Consider the following 21,525-nt stretch of genomic DNA (forward strand, 5'->3'; position numbering starts at 1 on the left):
TAAAATTGATTATGTTTTTATGATCCTTTGGAGAAGTCCTCCCCAGAGGATCAACAGGGGAATGTAAAAATAGACTCAAATCCAGGACTTCAATCCCCAGAAATCCTTGCCCCACTTCTCCAAAAGTGCTTTGTAATCTCACTGAATTCTCACCTGGGCCGAGATCAAGAAAGGGTATTTAACCTGATTGGAAAGGCTTTTGTGGGCCCTTTCCTGTTTCAGCTTGCAAGCAGACACGGCTCTTTTCATAATGTAGGTGAGGTTGTCTAGGCCCCTGAGCCTAGACATGTGCTTTCTTATCCTGATATTTTCTTTAATCCTTAATCTTCAATAAACCTCTAAAAATATAATACTTCTTACAGAGAGAACTAATTTCTACCTGCCTCAGTCTCCCCAAAATTTTAATCTTTACACATCCTATATAAATATATATTATTTTATTATTAAGTGTGAATTATATATTTAAAACAATGTGTAAAAATTTGAGAACCATAAGTGTTTTACATCCCTTGACCACTAATCTCTCCCAGGCAATCTCCTCTGAAATAGCTACTTTCTCCTCATGACACCTTGGTGAACCAATTCAACTCTACCCTGTTCTCTTTAATGTCTAGCTTCCTTATCATATAACTGACTATAATTCACCAAGATTCAGCCTTGGATCACTCCCATTAATCATCATCTTTGCACCTATACACATACTTTGCATAGTGCCTGGTAGATAGTAGATGCTTAATAAGTGTTTATTAAATTAAATCACTACTAATCAAAGGTGGAGAAAATTATCACAATCATTTTGACTGTGTCCACTAAAAAATCATGTTATAGAATGTCTCCTGGCCCCTGATTTTTATTTTATTTCCTTTATCAACTGATTATCACACTTTCCTTAGTAGTTTATCCCCTCTCAAACCTGTGATGGCTTCCTCTCCCCAAGTCTCAACTCCACTTTCTCAGCTAGGATCCTTACCTCATACAGTACCAAAAATAATTGAGCCAATTCATCATGAACACCACCTTTTTGTCTCTTCTTTATCTCCTGCCACTCAGGTGCTCTTTGCCACTGTCTTCTCCTCCCCTTTCTCACATAAAGTGGTGGTCTTACTCCTAATCAAAACTAACACTTCCACTTGTTCAAATGATCTCATTTTATCCCTTCTTTTACAATAGATTGGTCCTGCTGTCATCACCACTCTTTCACTCATTTTCAATCACTCCCTCACTTTTAGTTCATTTCCTACTCTGTACAAATATGTCCAAACATCCTCTCTGAAAAAATCCTCACTTGATCCTTCTAATCCTGCTTTTTCCTCTATCTCTTCTATACTTGCACCTAAATTCATCAAAAAAGCCATTGATGAGAAGTACTTCTTTTTTCTCTCTCCTCACTCTCTTCTTAACCCCTTACAATTCGATCCAGTTTTTTGTTATTCCACCCAAACTGCTCTCTCCAATTGTTACTCCAAAAGATATCATAGTGCCCAAATGCAATGGCCTTTTTCTCAGTCCTCATTCTCCTTGACTTCTCTGCAGCCTTTGATATTGTTGATCAGTCTCATCTTTTATATCCTCTTCTCTCTAGGTTTTTGGGACACCCCTATTTTTCTGGTTCTCTTACCCATCTAACTACCCTTCTGTGTCTCCTATACAGGATGCTCTTCCAGATCACATTTTCTAACCATAGATGTCTTTCTGGCTTCTGTTCTGGGTAATCTTCTCTTCTCCCTCCATACTACTTTACTTATCAGCTTCCATGGATTTAATTACCATCTCTATGCTAATGATTCTCAAATCTATTTTTCCTGTCCCCAAAACTTTACTGGTCTCCAATCTCATATCTCCAATTGCTTTTCAGACACCACAAACTCTACATCCAGTGTACATACTAAATTCAATATGTCTAAAACAGAACTCTTTGCCTTTCCTCTTAAAATTTCCCCCAATCCTACCTTTCTTTTTACTATAAACAGAAACACTATACCCCCATGTCAAGTTCCTCAGACTCACAACATAGAAGTCATTCTGGATTCCTCACCCTCTCTCACTCCCCATGTCCAAGCCATTGCCAAGAGCTTTCAATTTCTCCTTTGAATCATCTCTGAAATATTGTCCCTTCTCTCTTCTGTCATTGCTGCCATTCTAGTGTAGACCCTCAAACACGATTAGTGCAATAGCCTGTTGGTGGGTCTGCCTATCTCTAGTTTCTCTACACTCCAATCTAGTCTCTATTTAAACACTAAAGTGGTTTTCCTAAAGTGCAGATTTATTATTTCACCCCCTACTCAATAAACTCCTGTGGCTTCCTATTGCCTTTAAGAGTAAATAGAAAATACTCTGATTGTCATTTAAAGCCAATCATGACCTAGCTGCCAACTATCTTTCCAGTTTTCTTACCAATTGCTACCCAACACATACTCTTTGATTGAGAAACACCAATCAGCCTCTTGGCTGTTTCATGGACAAAACATACCATCTCTTAGTTCCAAGACATCTTATTTGACTGTCCCCATGACTGGAAAACTCTCCCTCCTTAACTCTGACTCCTGATCTTCCTAACTTTATTTAAGTGCCAATTAAAATTCTGTCTTCCAAAGGAAATTTTCCCCAACCCTTTTTTAATTTCAGAGCCATCCTCATTTTAATTATTTTCTGTTTATCCTATATATATCTTGCTTTGTATATTTTTTTTCTTTGCCTGCTGTTTCCCTCATTGGGTTATAAGCTCCTTGAAGGCAGAGATTGTCCTTTGCCTCTTTTTATATCTTCATCACATAGCAATTTGTCTAGAACACAGTGGGTACTTAATAAATGCTTATTGATGGATAAAAGTATTATACTTTTTATTACAGTATGAAACATTGGGACAAGTCTCCTAAAGTCCTGTTAAAATAAAAGAGAAAGTTAAATCTAAGTCTTAAAGAATCCTTAGCCTTTAATGTTCTGTATGCCTCACCTATAAAAATGTTGGAGACCTGTGTTCAAATTTTACTTGTGACACTTAATAGCTTTGTGAATATGGCCAAATTTATGAATCTCTCTGATCTCAAGATGATTCACTGAAGCTCACTCCATGCCTGGCACAGAGAAAACACTGAGGAAATGCTTCAGAGCTTGACAGGTGGTTGTGAACTCTTCTAAGTGTGTAGAGGGAGCTACCACTGCTGATAAATTCCAGGTTCTTGCCATTTTCTTACGACATATTTGATACTTGACCTACGTGGCTTACAAGGAATGCTAGGTGGGACCTAGTAGATGGTGGTTGTGCAAAGGTAATGGATCAAAAATGAGAAGACAAGGGCCTGAGTTCCACTATGTTTTTTAAACTCAAATTCTATGAACTTGTGCAAATTCCTTCACCTTTTTGGGCCTAGAAAATCTTAATTGAAAGACTAAATAACTGGACCAGGTGTTGTCTTCTGGTGATGTACTGAATAGAGCATTGGACCTAGAATCAAGTTTTTATTTCAAATCTAGGTTCAGACACTCATTAGCTGTAACACTTTAAGCAAGTCATTTAACCTTTGCCTGCCTCAGTTTCTTCACCTCTAAAACAGGAATAATAATAGGACTTTCCTCACAGAATTCTTGTAAAGTTCAAAAGGGAATATTTGAAAAGCAGAGAATTATTTAGCATAGTGTGGGGGACATATGGGATGTTTAATAAATGCTTATTCTCTCTCCCTTTCCTTCTTGATGTTGCTAATGAAAATTCCATGCTACACAAATGTAAGAAACTATGATAACTGTAACATATCCTGGGAGAAAAAAGAAAAATTCTTTTGAATGCATTCCCAGTATATCCTTGAAAGGAATTGGGAATTAGTAGAAAAAAATTATACACATATATGTATGTATACACACACAAATGCATATTTCTAGTCATTAAACTACCTGTCTTGACATTGAGATCATACTAAATGAGACATTAAAAATCCCAAAAATAAAAATGACCTCAGCCTGGAAATGCAAACTCTAATGAAATTCAGCTTATTTGTTTCTTCTTTCACTATCCCAAAAACTGCTCCAAGGTTTTGGGGTTGCTTTGTGGGTTTCAACATGCTCTTTCCCCCATATAAGCTAATGTCACGGGAGATAAGTTCGAACCTTAAGATAACTTTATTTAATGAGACAATGTCAGACTATTCTGCTCCAGATGTGACCTAAGGTAAAATGTGCATGATCTAGTTTCTGGCTCCTGCCCAGTAAGAACGTCATTTTAAAAGCTGCTGTTCTCTCCCTAGAAAAGTTTAAGGGGGAGAAATGAGGGGAAAAAATCACCATCATGTTTGCAGGTTCCCTCAAATTGTTCTGACTCGTACGCCTAGTGCTGCCAGCAGGAGTTATTCAACAAATGCTATATGCCAGGCTCTGAATCCTCCTTTTTCAGAAAAACAGACCATTCATGTTCAAATCTGCCAAGAAATTATTCATTATTTTTAGGCCAAGCTCCTAAAAGAAATCAGGCTGGGACTAATAAGGATCTAAAAGAAAATTTCAAATGTTCTTCTCCTTTGCTCTGTTTTTAAAAGGGTGAGGAGAGAAGCAGACCCTAAAACTAAGATTTTTTTTAACTTGGGGCAAAAAATAAAAAAGTAAAAATAAAATGTGTTTGTGGAGAGGGTTTTCATGAAGACCAGAATGATATCTGGATGTATTTGGGTTAGAAGACAGAGTCATTCCCTCTTTCACAGATGCATAGTTTGGAGGTGGTGAAAATGTCACATTTAAAAGTATTATATATATATATATATATATATATATATATATATTTCAGTTATTCAGTTGGGTCTGACTCTTCATGACCCCATAAACCATAGTTATCTATGGGGTTTTCTTGGCAAGGATACTGCAGAGGCTTATTATTTCCTTCTTCAGTGAATCCAGTGGATCCTTTTGTCTGGCAATTAGAGGTTAAGTGACTTACCCAGGGTCATACAGCTAGGAGGTATCTCAGGCTGGATTTGAACACAAATTTTCCTGACTCCAGGCCTAGCAGTCTATCAACTGTGAGCTACTTGGCTATCTCCAATGAAGTCTTATGCCCTTGAACATATTATTTCACTCTTCACCTTCTCTACCTTTTAGATGCTACTGCCGTGCTTCCCTACTCTGCTCTCTCCTCCATGGTAGACCATCAAAAACCACATCCAGATGACCTCAGGCACTCAGTTCTTTGCTCTCTGGAAGTATGAATCGAGATTCCTTCCCTTCTTCCCACCCCATCCACAAGTCATTTTCCGTTTCCCACACGGCAAATACAAATTTCCCTTTTCCAAATCTTGCTCTGAAAAATGCAATCAAATAAATACTACCATGGTCTCAATAGCAATGCATGATCCTAGATCAAATACCTTGGCTAATTCCCCCTCTATGAGTTGTCCTCTATTAGAATGTCAAATCCTTGAAGTCTCCCTTTTGTATTTATATTCCCAATGCTTAGTATAACTTTCCACACATGGTAAATATGGAACACCCTATGACCCAGAAATACCACTAGTGGGTTTGTATCTCAAAGAGATCAAATATAGGGGAAAACAACCTACTTGGACAAAAATAATTATAGTAGCTCTTTTTGTGGTGTAAAAGAAATGGAGATTGAAGGGGTATTTATTAATGTAGAAATGGCTGACTAAGTTATGGTTTATGATTGTAATAGAATACTATTGTGCCATGAGAAAGGACAGTCTTTTCTAGAACTAGAAAGTCTTATAATAAGTAAGACATAGTAAAATGAGAAGAACCAGAAGACAACTGTACAAAGAAATAGCAATAAACTGAATGACAACACAAGGATCCAAAACAAATCCAAGGGACTCATATCAAAAAAGACTATTTTTATCCTTCCTTTATAGAAGGAAGTCTGAATGCATTTTGCAATCCATTTTTTTCACTTAAATAAATAATTTTTAATTCATTCTCAGGCTCAGTTTCCTCATATGTAAGAAGGAGGCAATACTATTTCTACCATTCATCTCATGGGAACATTTAAGGATCAAATAAGATACTGTGTATAAAATGCTATTTAAAGTGTCATGAGAAACTTCCTAAGAGTTGGAAACCATCTATATTGAATGGGCTTTTCTAGAAGGAGTTCACCATCAAAGTAAATTTACCTTAAAAAATACCTTCTGACCTAGAATCAATATTATACACTAGTCCCAAGATAGAAGAGAAGTAAGGGCTTCTTCATTGAACCCAATGGATCTATTTGTCAGGAAATTAGAGGTGAAATGACTTGCCCAGGGTAGCATGTATCTAGAAAGTATCTGAGGCTAGATTTTCACCCAATTCCTCCTGTCTCTAGGACTGGCTCTCAATCCACTAAGCCATATAACTGCCCCACACCTTTTTTTAAACAAATGAACAAATAAATAAGTAGACAAAACTGTGCAAGTCATCCAACTAAAAGGATTTAGGAATAATTAACTCTAAGGTATTGAAAATGGGAAAAATCAGCAACAACAACAACAAAAAGGATGATAAAAAGCAAGCAACACTAAGGAATTCATTTATATTTTCATATCTAGAAGTATGTGGTGGGAATGGGGTTAAAATTCAAAGAGGAGAAAAACTTATATAAATATCTCCTACACACTCTAAATAAAGCCTTCCAGAAGCAGTGGGATGTGTACTTTGTAGTGAGGCAGATCTGGACTTCTTCAATCCCAATGATTATTTATTATTTATCCATTTCAATAATTTTCTCTGAGGTACTTCTTGTCTGGTATCTTTGCTACCTAAAGGATGGCTCCCTTCAGCAGAGGGTGGCCTTATGTCAACCTGAAGAATATTTTTTCCTGGCCAAAGGAATGACAGAATATAAGAAGTCAAGAACTTTCCTGGTTTTGGTAGGCACAGGGTAATTTATAGAGCCATGGGACTTGTGGAGACACGCACCAGAGGGTATTAGAGCTTACAAATGCTGCCTCTCATCAACCTGAGTTACCCTTGACTAGCTTCCTTTCTGGGAGAGAGAATTGTTGCTAAATTATTTAACCTTAAAATAATTAGTTGAGGCAAATGGAGAAGAAGAGTCTGTTGTTTCTCTCTATCCCTCCTTTTTGATTTTTTTTTTTCAATTTGTTCAGACCAAGCTCAGGAGATTAAGAAATTTTCATTCTGCCCTTTCTTTGATCCTTGGCTGAAATGAAATCAGGCACTAGTTTAAGATGAAAACTCTTCAGTTTTATCCAGCAATTTTGGTGCCATCCATGGACAAGCTTTCATAATAAAATTTATTCTGTCACATAGGGTGTTCCTGCTTCCTTCAAAATCATATCGTCATAAGGAAAGTGGTTCATACTCCTTCACCAAACTGTGTATGCCATAGAAGGTAAAATTGCCATTTTTCACAAAAAAAAGGAACTTGTGGTCTATAATTCAAGATGCACCTATCTCATAAGCCATGCCACCCATACCCTGTGAGGCACGGTATGAAAACCTTGTAAAAGTAGGGGGTGCATATACCATAAAGCAGGGTGTTCATATACCATAAGGCAGAGCGTTAATAATCTATAAAATAGGGCTTGCATACTCCATATGGCAGGCAGTGCATAACCCAGAAGGCAAAGAATGAATGTCATAACTCCTGCCCAAACGTACAACTTTGTCATTTTAGGCACAAATGAGACAAAGCAGAGGCTACGGCTGCTAACAGGAAGGAGTTGTGAGTTAGAGGAGCCTGAAAATAATGGAAAATAATGCTTTCTCCCCAAATGGAAAAATCAGCAAGTTTCAGGAGTCTTTATTTCACCTGACAGTGTCTTTCTCCTACCATGATAGCACCCATTTATTACGTCAACAAGTGTGCATACAATAAATGTTTGGGCTCCATGGCATGGAAACATGGAACATATCTATATTATGGTTTCTATCATGCAGCTCCTCATATTTCTTAGTTCTATTATCAGCTTCATTGTGAATTCTACTGTTGTCTCAGTGAAAGAACAGTGACATTTGATACACCACAGATTTCATAGCACATCTGCCGTGGAGTTGTAAATGCAGACCAAGGAGGCTGAGAACACCCAGCGGCATATATCACGTAAAAGTTCCCTCTGACTAATCAAGTCTATGGGGACAGTCAGCAGTGTCACACAACACATCACTCCATAGCTGAATGAGATCATCAGTTACCCCCAAAGAGCTACTGCCATCCCTTCCATCCTGCAGTAGCCAAGGCTTATCAGAGCAGAAATGGGGGCTTTTTGCCCCCAATAGTCCTACCCTAAGGGCCATGGAAGTGACTCAAAACCTTTATAATACAAGTATATGATACAGAATTGATTCACCACTAGGTAAAGTGGCCCATGATTAATCTGGAGCATCTGCAGAAAAAAACCTCAGTTCTGTTGGCTCTTTCGGAGAATAATAATAATTATAATAATTGCTAGTATTTATTTAAGTGCTTTAAAGCTCACAAAAGACTACAAATATAATGTCATTTGATCCTCATGACAACCTGGGGACATAGGTTTTATTATCATCTCCTTTTTAAAGTGAGAAAACAGAGGCAAACAAAACTTGAGTTTTGTCCAGGATCCCACAATTGGTAAGTATCTGAGGCTGGATTTTTAATTAAGGTCTTTCCTATTTCAGATCCATTTTGCCATCTGCCATTAAACCCCATTCCTATTCACACATTCATCCTGCCCCTTGCCCTGCCCTTGACTCTACTTCACTTGCATAACCTCCTTTCAGTCCTCTCTACCTCTGCCTATACCCACCTCTTTACACTTAAATTCCTCCAAAACAAAAAATCCCAAACAATTTGGAAGTCTTTCATTGACTCCTCCAGCTTACTTACTGTACTAGAGTGGTGTTCCTTCACTCTTTTATCTTCTCTTTCTCAAAGCAAATGGTGCTTGGACATTTAATGTTCCTTATTAGGCATACTTGAGTTCAAACTTCCCAGGAAAATGGTTAATTAATACATACTTCTTATCTCTGGCATTTGGCCTGCATTTCATAGAATATCTCCTCTGGGTTCCCTGGGTCCAATTCTATTTTGATACTTGGGAAAAGGATCACTACTGACCCTATGGTTCACTATATAGCAATATGAAAATAACAAAAAGAAAAATAGGAAATGATCACTACTGACCCTACTGTTCACTACATAGAAATATGAAAATTAAAAAAGAAAAATAGGAAATGATCACTACTGACCCTACTATTCACTACATAGAAATACGAAAATTAAAAAAAAAAAGAAAAATGGGAAATCACAGGATGTACAGGGGAGGGGATGGGGAGTATCTTTTCAAGAAAGCTTTTAAAAATTTATTTATTAAAATCAATTTAGTTCTTTACAGATCAGGAATAAGAATTCATCATGTCCTAAGGATTTTCATTTCTATTCTAGATTCAGGATGAAAGCATAAAAGGAAATCCTACAGGTATTAGAATTAATCATTAGGAAACTAAATGTGATATGTCATCCCTCTAAATCTTGACTGGTTTCCTGAACCCTATATAAAGTCCTACAGTTTTGAGTTGGAAGAAACCCAAGAATGTGGAACATTAAAGGCCTTAGAAATGATCTAGTCCAGTGATGTTAAACACGTGACCTGCACAAATACTCCCTTGTGTGATCTGAACCAGATTAAATGTAATTGAGAAATGTTTCACAAAATAAGTAAAAATTCAATAGAACATAGACAATGTTAACTTTTGGCTTTCTGAGTTGAGTTAGAATGTGTCCTACACTGATCCTTATATAAGGTTTAATTGCCCCATTTCTATTGATTTTGACACTGATCTGGTCCATCCTACTCACTCTGCAGAGGAAGAAACTGAGGGACATTTCTGGAGATGCTTAAATATTGACAGGATGAATCTTGCCTATTGCTGAATGTCATAGGTCCAGTTTCCTTCCTTTCTCAGTTAAAATCTCCCCTTTTTGCAAGAAGTCTTTTTTGATTAACCTTAATTTAAGTTCTTTCCCTCTCATGATTATTCCAGTATATCTTATATATAGCTTGTTTGTACATAGCTGCTCATATTTGCCTCCCCATTAAACTAGATACCTTGAAATCAAAGATGGTCATTTACCTTTCTTTGGACCTCTGGCATTTCCTCAGTTCCTGGAACATAGTAGTAACTTAATAAATGCTGGCTAATAAAAGTCAGATTAATTTGATTATGATTCAATGATCTTCATCATCCTGCCTAGACAAGCACTACCTTGTGAATTTTTCCCCCAAAAAAATCTCCCTGTTGTTGTTTTTTTTTGTTTGTTTATTTTTCAACATAAGTCCTAGATATGTACTATTTACATAAAGGTCCCTTTGTGTGAAATTCACACTTTCAATGTCTGATGAATGGACCTTATAAATAAAGCTAGTAGAGTACATATGTCTAATACAGAATGTATGACTAAAAATACAAGTCACCTATTTTTCATGGGTCCCCATAAGATTCTTCTATGCCAAAATTCAACCTTTCTTTCTTTATGAGCCATAAAACACATTCCATTTTTCCTAGAATAACAATCTTTTTTTTTCAATTTTATATACTCATTTACTTATGTAACAGTTCACTTTAAAAAATGCTACAGAACAGCCACCATTCATTCTCTCTAAGCAGTTTCTTTTAAAAGCCTATTGAAAGGCATTTGTCACATTTTAATTTGTCAATTAATGAGATCTTAAGATCTTCTAGGTCTTATGAAAATTAATTTACAATTCTAAATAGGATTTTTAAAAATAAAATTCTATTTAGTGAATATTTTCCCTCTGTACCCATAACTTTTAAAAAATCAGTAATGCAGTCCCTATGGCCTGATCATTAATTGAAGAATATATTAAAATGTAAACCTGAAAAATCACAAAAAAGTAAAAGTGGGAAGAGCCTTGGATTCCAAATTATAGGTCCTAGATTCAAGTTCCAGTCATATCAGCTACTGCCTATTTGATCTTTGGTGAAATAAATATACCTTTCTTGGGTTCACTCTTATTCAGTTATTTCTAACTGTCTATAATTCCATTTGGATTTTCTTGGCAAAGCTATGAGTGATTTGCCATTTACTTCTCCAGCTCATCTTATAGATGAGGAAACTAGCACAAAGAGGGTTATATAATTTGCCTAGAGTCACAAATCTAGTAAGTTCTTGAGACTGTATTTGAACTCAGAAGGATGATTTCCAGTCCAATGCTCCATCCACTAAAGCACCTGGCCACCTTCTGGTGTATAAGACATCTAGAAAATAAAAGTGGTTCACTATATCATTTCTAAGTCAATTACATATCAAAAGAAAGATCCTGCAATGAAAACTGACATTTTGTGATTACAAAGCACTATGAGGATCTTTTGCCTCATTGGATCCTTCTAATAACTCCATAAGGTAGGCAATAAAAATATTATTATTCCTATTGAACAGATAAGCAAATTATGACATAAAAAGATGAATTCATTCAGAGCCTCAGTGGAAAAATGTGGAGTTCACTATTTCCTTATGGTTTATTATTATATTTATTACATTTAACATTATGTGCATGATATTTTTAACCACCTACTAGAAGCATAAAAAGGATTCCTGTTTCAAGCCCAAGTTGGATCAGATGACCTCTGAGACATTTGCCAGACATTAGATTCATCATTGCATATAAAAGTTCAGACTATCAGAAATAACTAAAAGTTGATTGAATAAATGAATGAAAAAGCACTTTAAATACATATCAAGTACTTGTGTGCCTAATGCTTTGCTAAGCACTAGAAATACGTATAAATAAAAAGTTGGTCTCTACTTTGAGGGATCTCTCAATTTAAACAATTTTATAAATCTTTAGGATTTCTGAAAACTTTCTTCTCAATGAGTCTGGCAGTTGGAGAGTTTAAGTATGATTATCATCCCTATTTTAATGATGAGAAAACTAAGATTCAGAGAGTGAAATAGATTGTCTGTGATCATATCTCTGCTAGGTATAGAAATTGTCATTCCAGTCTATAAAGGCTATAGAATCAAAAGACCTAGAGATGGAAGGAATCTTAATAGACATCTCATCCAACCCTCTCAATATATAAAGAAAATGAAGACTTGAGAAGTTAGGTTTCATAGACAGTGAAGAACAAAACTGGTTTCTGCCCCGGGTTTCCCAGCTAGTAAGTGAATAGAGCCAAAATTTGAACCCAGGTCCCCTCATATCAACTCCAACATTCTTCCCACTGTCTCCCAGTCCAACATACTCATTTTTACAAATGAAGAAACTGAGGCATAGAAAGAGGAAGCAATTTGCTCATTTGTTTCAGAGCTGAGGCTAACTGGACTCCACATCCAATAATCCAGTATTCTTGTCCTGCTTCCTCTCACATAGCATTATTACTGGATCTGGGACTTCAATTGTTTTTTATTACAACTTAACTTTTTCACAGAGTCCAATTTTCTTTTTATGGCCTGTCTAATTTCCTTTGGGTTCGAGGCTCTTGGACCTGTGCTAATTTGCATGACTGATATAATTCCATTGATTTTAATCAGCTTCAGCACCAAGCAATCTCCATCAGTACTGAGACTCTTGGGGGATTTTTTTTCCTGTTTTTTTGTTTTGTTTTGTTTTTGTTTTTCCTGTGGAATAGTCAGCCAGAGGATGACTCACAGGTGTGAAGAGGCAGATATTCCAGAGTCCTCAGTTGTGGGAAGGAGATGCTGACTTGCAATCCCTGAAAACAGAATGGCTGGCTGGGGCACCGACACTGAGTAGGCAGGAGCTTCACTGAACCGAAAATGAATTGTACTCGTACGACTGCGAATACAATTTTACTCCAACTATTTGGCCCAGTACACTTAGCATGCAAACGGCCAGCAAAAATAATGGTATGTCAAGTGTAATTTTCTCAGCAGCCACTGACACTGTATACCATAATACAGGGTAATTATTTGGTATTCCGTGTCCTTCATATAAAGCGCCACCCAAATGATTTGCCAGTTAAAGCGAAGGAGGAAGGTTAGAAGGTCAAATTTAAAGAGAGAAAATGAGTCAGTGCCTTGGAGGGAGAGAATTATAAATAGATGTGGCATCACAAGTGAAGGAGCTATATCCAAATAAGGAATCTTTGGGAAGGACCAGGTAGGAGGAAAATATAATAGGGAAAAAGAGAAGAGACAAGATCATGAAAGAAAGAGGCTTAAAATAAGGTTCTGAATCCTAACGGAGCAATGTTCAGCTGGATCTGGAACTAGGAAAAGGGGAGTAGAGTTGGGCTTTATTCGAGTGGGAAAGGACCCGAGAGGTCATATAATCCAATTGCCTACCTGAGGCATGAATCATTTCTTCACCATCCCTGGCAAGTAGTTTTCCACTATCTGCTTGAAAAGCTCTAGTAAAGGGGAATCCCTCAAGTCTCAAAGCAGCCCATCCAGGGCAGCTCTGACAATTAGTATGTTTCCCCCTAAAGTGACCTAAATCTGTTTCCCTATAAATCATACCCCATGTTTCTGGTTCTGATTGTAAGCGGCAAGTAAAAAAACAAATCCACTTTCTCTTTCAAATAACAACTTTTCAAATGTTGGGAAACAGAGTATGTTTTGTTCTGTTTTGGTTTTTTTTTTCCTTTCATACCTTCCCTTTCTCAGTTCTTCCAATAGATTTTATTGTCTAAATATTGTATGAAGCTGGACCAGAGCAGAAAAAGATCTGGAACTCCCCACCCTTCTCCATTAATAAAATGTTGTTCAGCCTTTAAGATCATTTTTTTAAAGATCTCTGAATTTCATATATCTTACACACATAGGAATTTATATATGGAGAAAAACTTCATCAATTTTTACCCTATGGCTTTTGAACTTGTGATCATTTGGACAGACAGGGCTAGTACTTAATTTTTTTTTTCTGGCAAGCCTTTCTTTCCCAGAAATTAAAATCAATAACATAAGTAAAATTGCAGGAGACTCTTTAAAATACTTGAGAGAACAAATTGTTTTCACACTTTTTTGGAAATCCTCATTTCTATTTATAACAATTAACGAAGACATTTTAGAAAGCATCCCCATCTATCGATTAAACCACACTTAATAGGAAACATTCCTTTAACCTAGTTTGAGTTACTGTATCTATTTGAAAGTGATAAAATAATGTTTTTAGTTTTCTATTACAAGAGATTAGACTTGTTCTGCTTGGCCCCAGAGGGCAGGACTAAAAAGCAGATGAAGGAAGTTACAGAGAAGCCAAATTCAGCTCAACATCAAAGGGGGAAAAATCTTCCTAGCAATTAGACCTGTCCAAAAGTGGCATGAGCTTCCTAATAAGGGAATGAGTTCCCCTTAAGTGAAAATCTTTCAGCAAAGACTAGACAGTCACTCATTGGGGAATGTTCAGGCATGGATTAAGTCTCAATAGGAATTGGAATTGAATAACCTCTGAGATTCCTTCAAACTATAACAATTCAAGATATAATTAAAAAAACAGGGTTTACAGCAATTCAGATTGGTCTCTGTCACCAATGAGTTTTAATTAGTGAGGTCTGACTAAAATCCTTGTGCTTCATTTTTTGTGCCTGGTATATAGTAAGTATTTAATTAATGTGTTCTATATTTTCAAAACTGCTTCATGAACAAAAATTCATATGACTAACTGGACAGGTGTTTTTCATACTGCCTCCATATAAATATGACCCACGACTCTTTTTGATGTTTGCTTTAATATTTGCTGGTTTATCTCCCTTTTTTTCCTTTCTTAATCTAGGAAGTTCTTAATCTAACCTGAGAGAAAGACTACCAGCATGATGGGTAGAGGAGAGGAACCTAATTGATCTAGAGAATTTTAATGAGAAATAGGAAGAGCAAGGTAATAATTCACATCCTCCAAAGCTTTCAGATAGCTTAATGGTGCAGAATTATATTGGTTATGGGCATGGTAAAGACTAAAAACAAACAAAAAAACCAACCCTTCATCAAGATATTTGTAGACTGAGTCAAAGGACATTCATGAGAGCAATAGAATGCTAAAGGAAGGAGGTCTGTACTTGTCTTAATAGCAATATTACCTTGAATAAGTCACTCAGTTATACTTGGCCTCATTTTCCTCCTCTGTCAAAGAAAGAAACAAGATTAAATAATATCGAAGGTTTCTTCCTGCTCTAATATTCTTTACTCTCTGTTCCATCATTCTATATTCTGCCTTCTAATAGCCTATCCTCAAAAATCTCCTCTGGTTAAAAAAGTCTATATTCTAAGGTCTCTCACAGATCAAAGAGTTTATATCCTCTGTTTCTTGGGATCCATTTTTTTAAAATGTTGAAACAAAAAAACCTTGATCTAGCCTTGAGTTCAAACTCAACTTTCATCACCTTCCATCCCTAATACCCCTGTAGTTTAGGTGAGAACATTTTAAAGAGCATGCCTGCTTTGGTGATATAAACAAATAAGCAATGTTTCTCACCTTGATCCTAGGGAGAGGCTCACTGGTGAATTAGATTAAAGTTTTGCAAGTGGAACAGAATGTAAGGAGGGAGGGGTAAAAGCTATTACAGAAGGTGTGAGGACCCAAAAGCATATTGCTTCAAGCACTTAGCCTGCCTCTTATTCTGAAGCAGTAACCTGAAATGTATTTTTGACTTAGCTACAATTCAGTTCCACAAAGACTACAGTAGAACTGTGCAAGAGCAGTTTTCTTTGAGAAGAAAAAAATGAATTATTTGAAGTGCTTTTTGAAAGTTTTTTTTTTCTCTTCAAGTTCAAGTTTAGCTTCAATTTTACTCCCCTACAGGAAAAAAAAAAAGGTTAGGACTTGACATGCTCAGTAGGAATAATTCTCCAAAAATTCTGATTATCTTGGTGTTTATCAAATGCTAATGAATAGATAGGATCACTTCCTTTCAAGGACAAATTCAGGGTTCCCAGGCTACCAACAGGGACAGGGAATTTGAATTTTATATAGAAAATCTTTGTTTCCAGTGCCTTTTTTGAGAGTAAGAATAAGAACTGCCCTATACATGGGCAGGGATAAGGGTTGGGGATGGGAGTGGGAGAAAGGAATCTATGCTATATGAATAGCAAGCATGATTATAGTCCATTTAGAATCATAATGGTTGGCACAGAGGAGGCACTGCTTAACTCAGAATCATGAATTTATGGGTTCACGTACGCCCTCCCACACATCCTTGACCATGTGGCCATAAATAGGTCATTTAACCTCTCTATACTTGTCTAATGTGTGAAACAAGACTCTATTTAAATTAGTATGTAAAATGCTATGGGGATGACAGATATCATTATTAATATAGAAATGCTACATCATGGGGAGAGATATATTGTTATGGGAAAGGTAATGTCAAAATTACAAAGGGTGTCACCATCAAATATTACTTCTGGAAAGAATCTTAAAATAGAGTGCCACATCTAGAAATTCCCTAAGAGAATGGTATTTGAGGACATAGAATATGAAAGCTGAAAGGATCCTTAAAGAACAACCTAATCCAATCCCTTCATTGTACAAAGGAATAAAATTAAAGCCTGAAAAAAGGTGAATTTGCCAATATCATGAGAGGTCTTAGTGAGCACAAGCTAGAATTCAGGTCTGCTGAATCTCAGGGCAGTGTTGTTTCCAAAGTCTCCAAAGAGCAATGTAATGACACATCCCAAATAAAGTCAAAGGAGATGGCATATGGTAACAATGACATTTGGGTATTCTGGAGTTTCAGGAGCAAAGAGCCATTCATTTTGAGTTTCAGGGCTTTTTTTTCTTTCTTTTTGTCTATTTTTTCATCCTTTGTTCTTTCTTTGTTTCCCTTTCTTTTACCTTCTTTCTCCTTCCTTCCTTCTTCCCTCTCTCCATCTCTCTCTCTCCCTCTCCCTCTCCCTCTCCCCTTGCTTCTTTCTTTTCTACCTAGTCTTAGTTCTGGTTCTGATTGCCAGTAAAATCTTAATTTTATTCTATTTTTAATCAATTTTAACATTTCCACACAAAATATTTCAATAGAGTAGTGTTGTCTTGAATTCTCCAATGATTCTATGTATGAATTATGCTTCCAGTTATGTCTTGGGACCTGGATTTGAGGTCCAATGTACTGTGATGGGACAGATATAGGATTCAGAGCCAGAAAACTCCAGTTTGAACATTGACTCTGCCACTCATTATTTGTATGATATGGGGCAAGTTAATGCATCTTTGGGGGGCCTGAAGTAAGATAGTCAGAGTAAGGATCTTTTCTTAGATCCCTAACAGTTCCAAATCTTACGATTCCATGATCTCCCTTCACTAGTGTCACCAATGCCTGATTTAGGTCAAAGAAACTGGCCCCTTTCTTGAAGTGCATTGCCTCTTTCAAATCCCTGGGGCAACAGAGAGTGAAATGAATTAGCTCTTCACTATCATCCTTGTCAGTTCTTAAGATTTTATGATTCTAATATCCTCATCCAGTTGGAAGAGCTAATGAAACTCCCAAAGTACACTATCTAATCTCTTTGACTGAAGCCTTTCAAATTGTTACCCTTTCGAAGAAAGGACTTGGCAGAGTCACCTCTGGATTTCACTTTCCCGAAGATAAGCTGTGGCAAAGTATCTCCGATCATGGCGAGCTTTCTATTTGTGAGCATTTGGACAGAGATTGAAGAATAGCTCTGAGCAGCTGCCTGGCATTTATGGCATTCAGCAGAGCTCCGTGTAATTTAGGCTAGCAGATAGCACGCCTCTACTGATCACTGTTCTAGCCCAGAAAATGCTGATTGAGAAAAACAATCCTAGCTGAAAAATAAATAAGTAAAGGAAAGCCAGACAAGATTCAAAAGGCTCCAAGATAACAACTACATATTATCCAGAGAAATACACACATATACTTTCTCACACACATACACACACACATACACACCACAAACACATAAAAATATCACTCTACCTTAAATCCTAAGATTTTCACTCATGTCTATCCCCCATCAGAAGGAAAATCAGTATTAAAATTTGAATCTCACAATGCATATCCACTATACCTTGCTTTTTGTATTGTTTCTAATTACCTCTAATAAATTGTATAAAAACTGAAGGAGTTAGAACTGAGAGGGATCTTAGATGATCTGTCCCTCTCATTTTACATATTAAGAAACTGAGTCCTTAAAAATGTAAAATATTTGCCCATCTCAGACTTGAACAGCAGAAGGGACTTGCCTAAGCTCATCCATTCAGGGTAGTTGCTAACAAATGAATGGAAACACTAGCCTTAGATGAGGAATAACCTGGGAAAAAAGTAAAATGTGAGTTCTCAAGGGTTATGAACCATTTTTATTTTTTGTCAATGTCCTTACTGTTTGATACAGTGCTGTTATGTATAACTACCATGGTAGATGCTTATAAAATGCTTGTTGAATTATATTGAAGTAAACTGAACTGAAAACAAACAGGTCAGATTATGTATCAATAGAGAGGGAAAGAAAGAAAGAAAGAAAGAAAACACATTGGGCTTTAAATCCTGCATCTGACACCTTGCTAGTTGTGTTTAGACCACTTAATCTTCCTGAGTCTCAAATGTTCTCATTTATAAAAGGTATATAACACTTGTACTACCAACTTCCCTGGATTGTTGCAGAAAAAAAACACTAAAAACTACAAAATAGTATATAAATGGGAGCATATTAATATGATGATTATTGCTTTTTCATTGCTATTACTAATAGTATAGTTAATAAAATGCAACTCAGAAAAATAAGTAGAATTTGCAAAGTAGTTCTGTGCAATGTAGGTACTATAAAGCTGAATATAAAGTTATTTTTACTTAAGATTTCTAGGAAATCACTCCATGTGAGCTTTTCCCTCAGTAATCTACAATTAATAATATAATTGCTATTATTATTATCATTATTTAAGACTGAATCTCCCTGTCTAAATGAAACTAGTAGTGTCTACTCACAGTGACAATCCCATTCATGCTTAATGATTTGACATAATCAATTTCTACCTGGAATAGTTAGCTCCCTTTTTGTGACAGCCTGGTGCCATTTTTATTGAAAGTTTCTGATCAACTTAGCCCACTGACTCAAAAGTCTCCAGCTGAAGAGATCTACCAACCTCAGAATCACCAGGGATTACAGATACACACCACCCCACCTGAAATGATCTAGGGTCGTTAAAAAGACATTAAAAATGAGCCTTTTAGTCAAGTAATCTATTAAAACAACAAGTAAAAGAAAACTCGAGTTATGTGTCAACAACCCAAAAGCTAAGGATTGACCATTACGCTATTATCTTAAAAACCAAGCTTACCCGGCCAACTAGTATTGGTTCAGGTCCAGAAAATTCTTCCAGGACAAACATTTGATTCCAAACCCAGCCTCTTTTGGAGCGGTTCAAAACTCGCTGTTCTTCACTCAACCCATTTAGTCCCAAACTGGATCCACTTGGTAAAACCTGAGATGGGGCCATTGGAGCCATATAAATATATGGGAGAACAGTAATCCACAAGATTATTAATGGAGTCCAGAGATCCAAGAGCATTTCTGCTAGGCGTTCTGGCATTGTACCCCCAGTTAAGCAAATTACCACAGAAATGAAACAGTTATTTTGCCTGCCTCCAGCCTTTGGACATCCAATTCATCATGTGGTACCAAACATTCATTTACAGTTCCACCAGGCGTTTATGGCACAGGAAACATGAATAAAAACAGCTCAGAGTAGAGGACCACAATCCATCAGATTTCCTGGTCATTGAAGACTCCTGCCAAAATAAGGAAAATACCAGCTAAAAATACATGAATACAAGTCATAAAAAATCACGTATATTTGAAATGATCCAATTGGAATTTTAACAGACTAGTTTAGGTGCTTCCCAGTTTCTTCAGGTAAAAATTGTTTAGTGAATGTATGTTAGCATCATATCAAGGGAATTTAAGAACATTCACTTTTATCGTATAATCTTACAATTTGGAAATGATTGAATTCTGCCCTACCTATACCAGAACATCCTCTAAAAACAGCTAACAAGTGGAAGCAATGCGTTTTTTCCTCAATAGAGATCTTCAGATCAATCCTGGTTGACCACTTATTGGAGGCATTATAAAAGGGATTATTGATCAATCAACAAGCATTTATTAACCATCTACTTATATGTCAGGCACTGGGGATATGAATTTAAAAAGAGAGACAGCTTACATGGTCAGGCAGAGATTGGATTAGATGACCTCTGAGGTCTTTCATAACTCCAAAATTCTATCATTCTGATCGTGAAACCTCAGTTTAAAGACCTCCAGTGACATAGAAATAACTCTCCATAGATTAAGACAGTCAATTGTTGGACAGCTCTAATTCTTTTTTCTTCTTTATATTGAGCTAAAAATTCCTTTCCTGTAACCTCTATCCAGTGTTCATAGCTTTGTTCTCTGGGTCCAATCTAATTCTTCTTCTTCATGAACTGTTTATTAGCAAGAACTATAACAGGGAAGTATTTTCTTTCTACATTTTTTAAAGGGGAGACAAATCAATTCAAAGTTTTGAAATGCAAACCTACAAGACTGTTAATGAAACCATTATAGCCCTATTTCTTCATCAGAATTCAAACATCATTTCCCAATTTTCATGAGAACAATTACTACCATTAGGCAAACTAGCCAAAAAGATTGGCTCTGTAAATGCAAAAGAAAAGTAATATATGATTTCAAGAAAAAATCCCAAACACTCTGACACTCTGCGCTCTCTCTCTCTCTCTCTCTCTCTCTCTCTCTCTCTCTCACACACACACACACACACACACACACACACACACACACATGCACATACACGCATTTTAAAAACTTGCTCCAATTCAGGGTATAAAATATGATTCTCTACCCTGATACTAATAGCGACTGAATAAAATTAGAAAGCTCCCAGAAGAAATTCTATAGTGTCCAGTTTGTACATAGAGATAATCAAGGTCAGGCTAGGGCTTCCAACTAAATGCACAGTTGAACAGGAGATTTAAATTATGGAAGAAAAAAAACTCTCCATTGGGAATAAAATGTGTTAAAAATGCAGTTTCTCAATTGGGGAGATTCAGAAATGGATGGTCAAAATAAAATAAAATAAATAAAATAAAAACCTATTACTTGAGATGTCAAATATATATATATATATATATATATATATATATATATATTTGCTTACCTTCTATGTGGCAAAAATATATTTCTTTCCCCCTAGATGTATTTTTTTAATAGGAATACACAATCACTCCAGTTTTTAAGAAGAAATCCTACTGAATTGGATTAACTGTGAAAGTAATTCTTTAGGAAACTAGGGAACTGGTTGACTCAGGAAATTCGTAATGGGATAGGGAACCTTTCACTTGTAGGTCACCAGTTCAAATTTGACCCAGGACTACAATGATAGAAAGCCATTACCTTTGGATAGGCTGCTTAGCAGCCTATGTGAAAAGAGTTGATTGCTTTAAGGCTAGTTCTGCTGCAAATAAAGGCAATGTCTCTAATTTAACAAGATGACCACTGTAATAACCCCTCTTGTCACTCTTCCCATAGGCTCAGAGGTTGAACTGAAGAACCGAAGTACCTTTCACCTCAAAGGGTCACTCCATCCATAAGACTGACATTCTGAGGAGGCTCTATGCAAG

General features: G+C 36.4%; 1 protein-coding gene across 3 annotated transcripts in view; it reads right to left on the reverse strand.

The window, feature by feature from the left end:
• CDH8 (cadherin 8) overlaps positions 1-21,525 on the reverse strand; it is a 534,859-nt gene that overhangs the window by 498,562 nt on the left and 14,772 nt on the right. For all 3 annotated transcript variants that reach the window (XM_007477092.3, XM_056799241.1, XM_001364059.4), the window contains one exon: positions 19,188-19,638. In XM_007477092.3, the coding sequence (XP_007477154.1) occupies positions 19,188-19,439 (252 nt within the window). In that variant the 5' untranslated portion in view covers positions 19,440-19,638. The remainder of the gene's footprint in view (positions 1-19,187; positions 19,639-21,525) is intronic.

This window comes from Monodelphis domestica, chromosome 1 (assembly GCF_027887165.1).
Source record: "Monodelphis domestica isolate mMonDom1 chromosome 1, mMonDom1.pri, whole genome shotgun sequence".
Lineage (NCBI taxonomy): Eukaryota > Metazoa > Chordata > Mammalia > Didelphimorphia > Didelphidae > Monodelphis > Monodelphis domestica.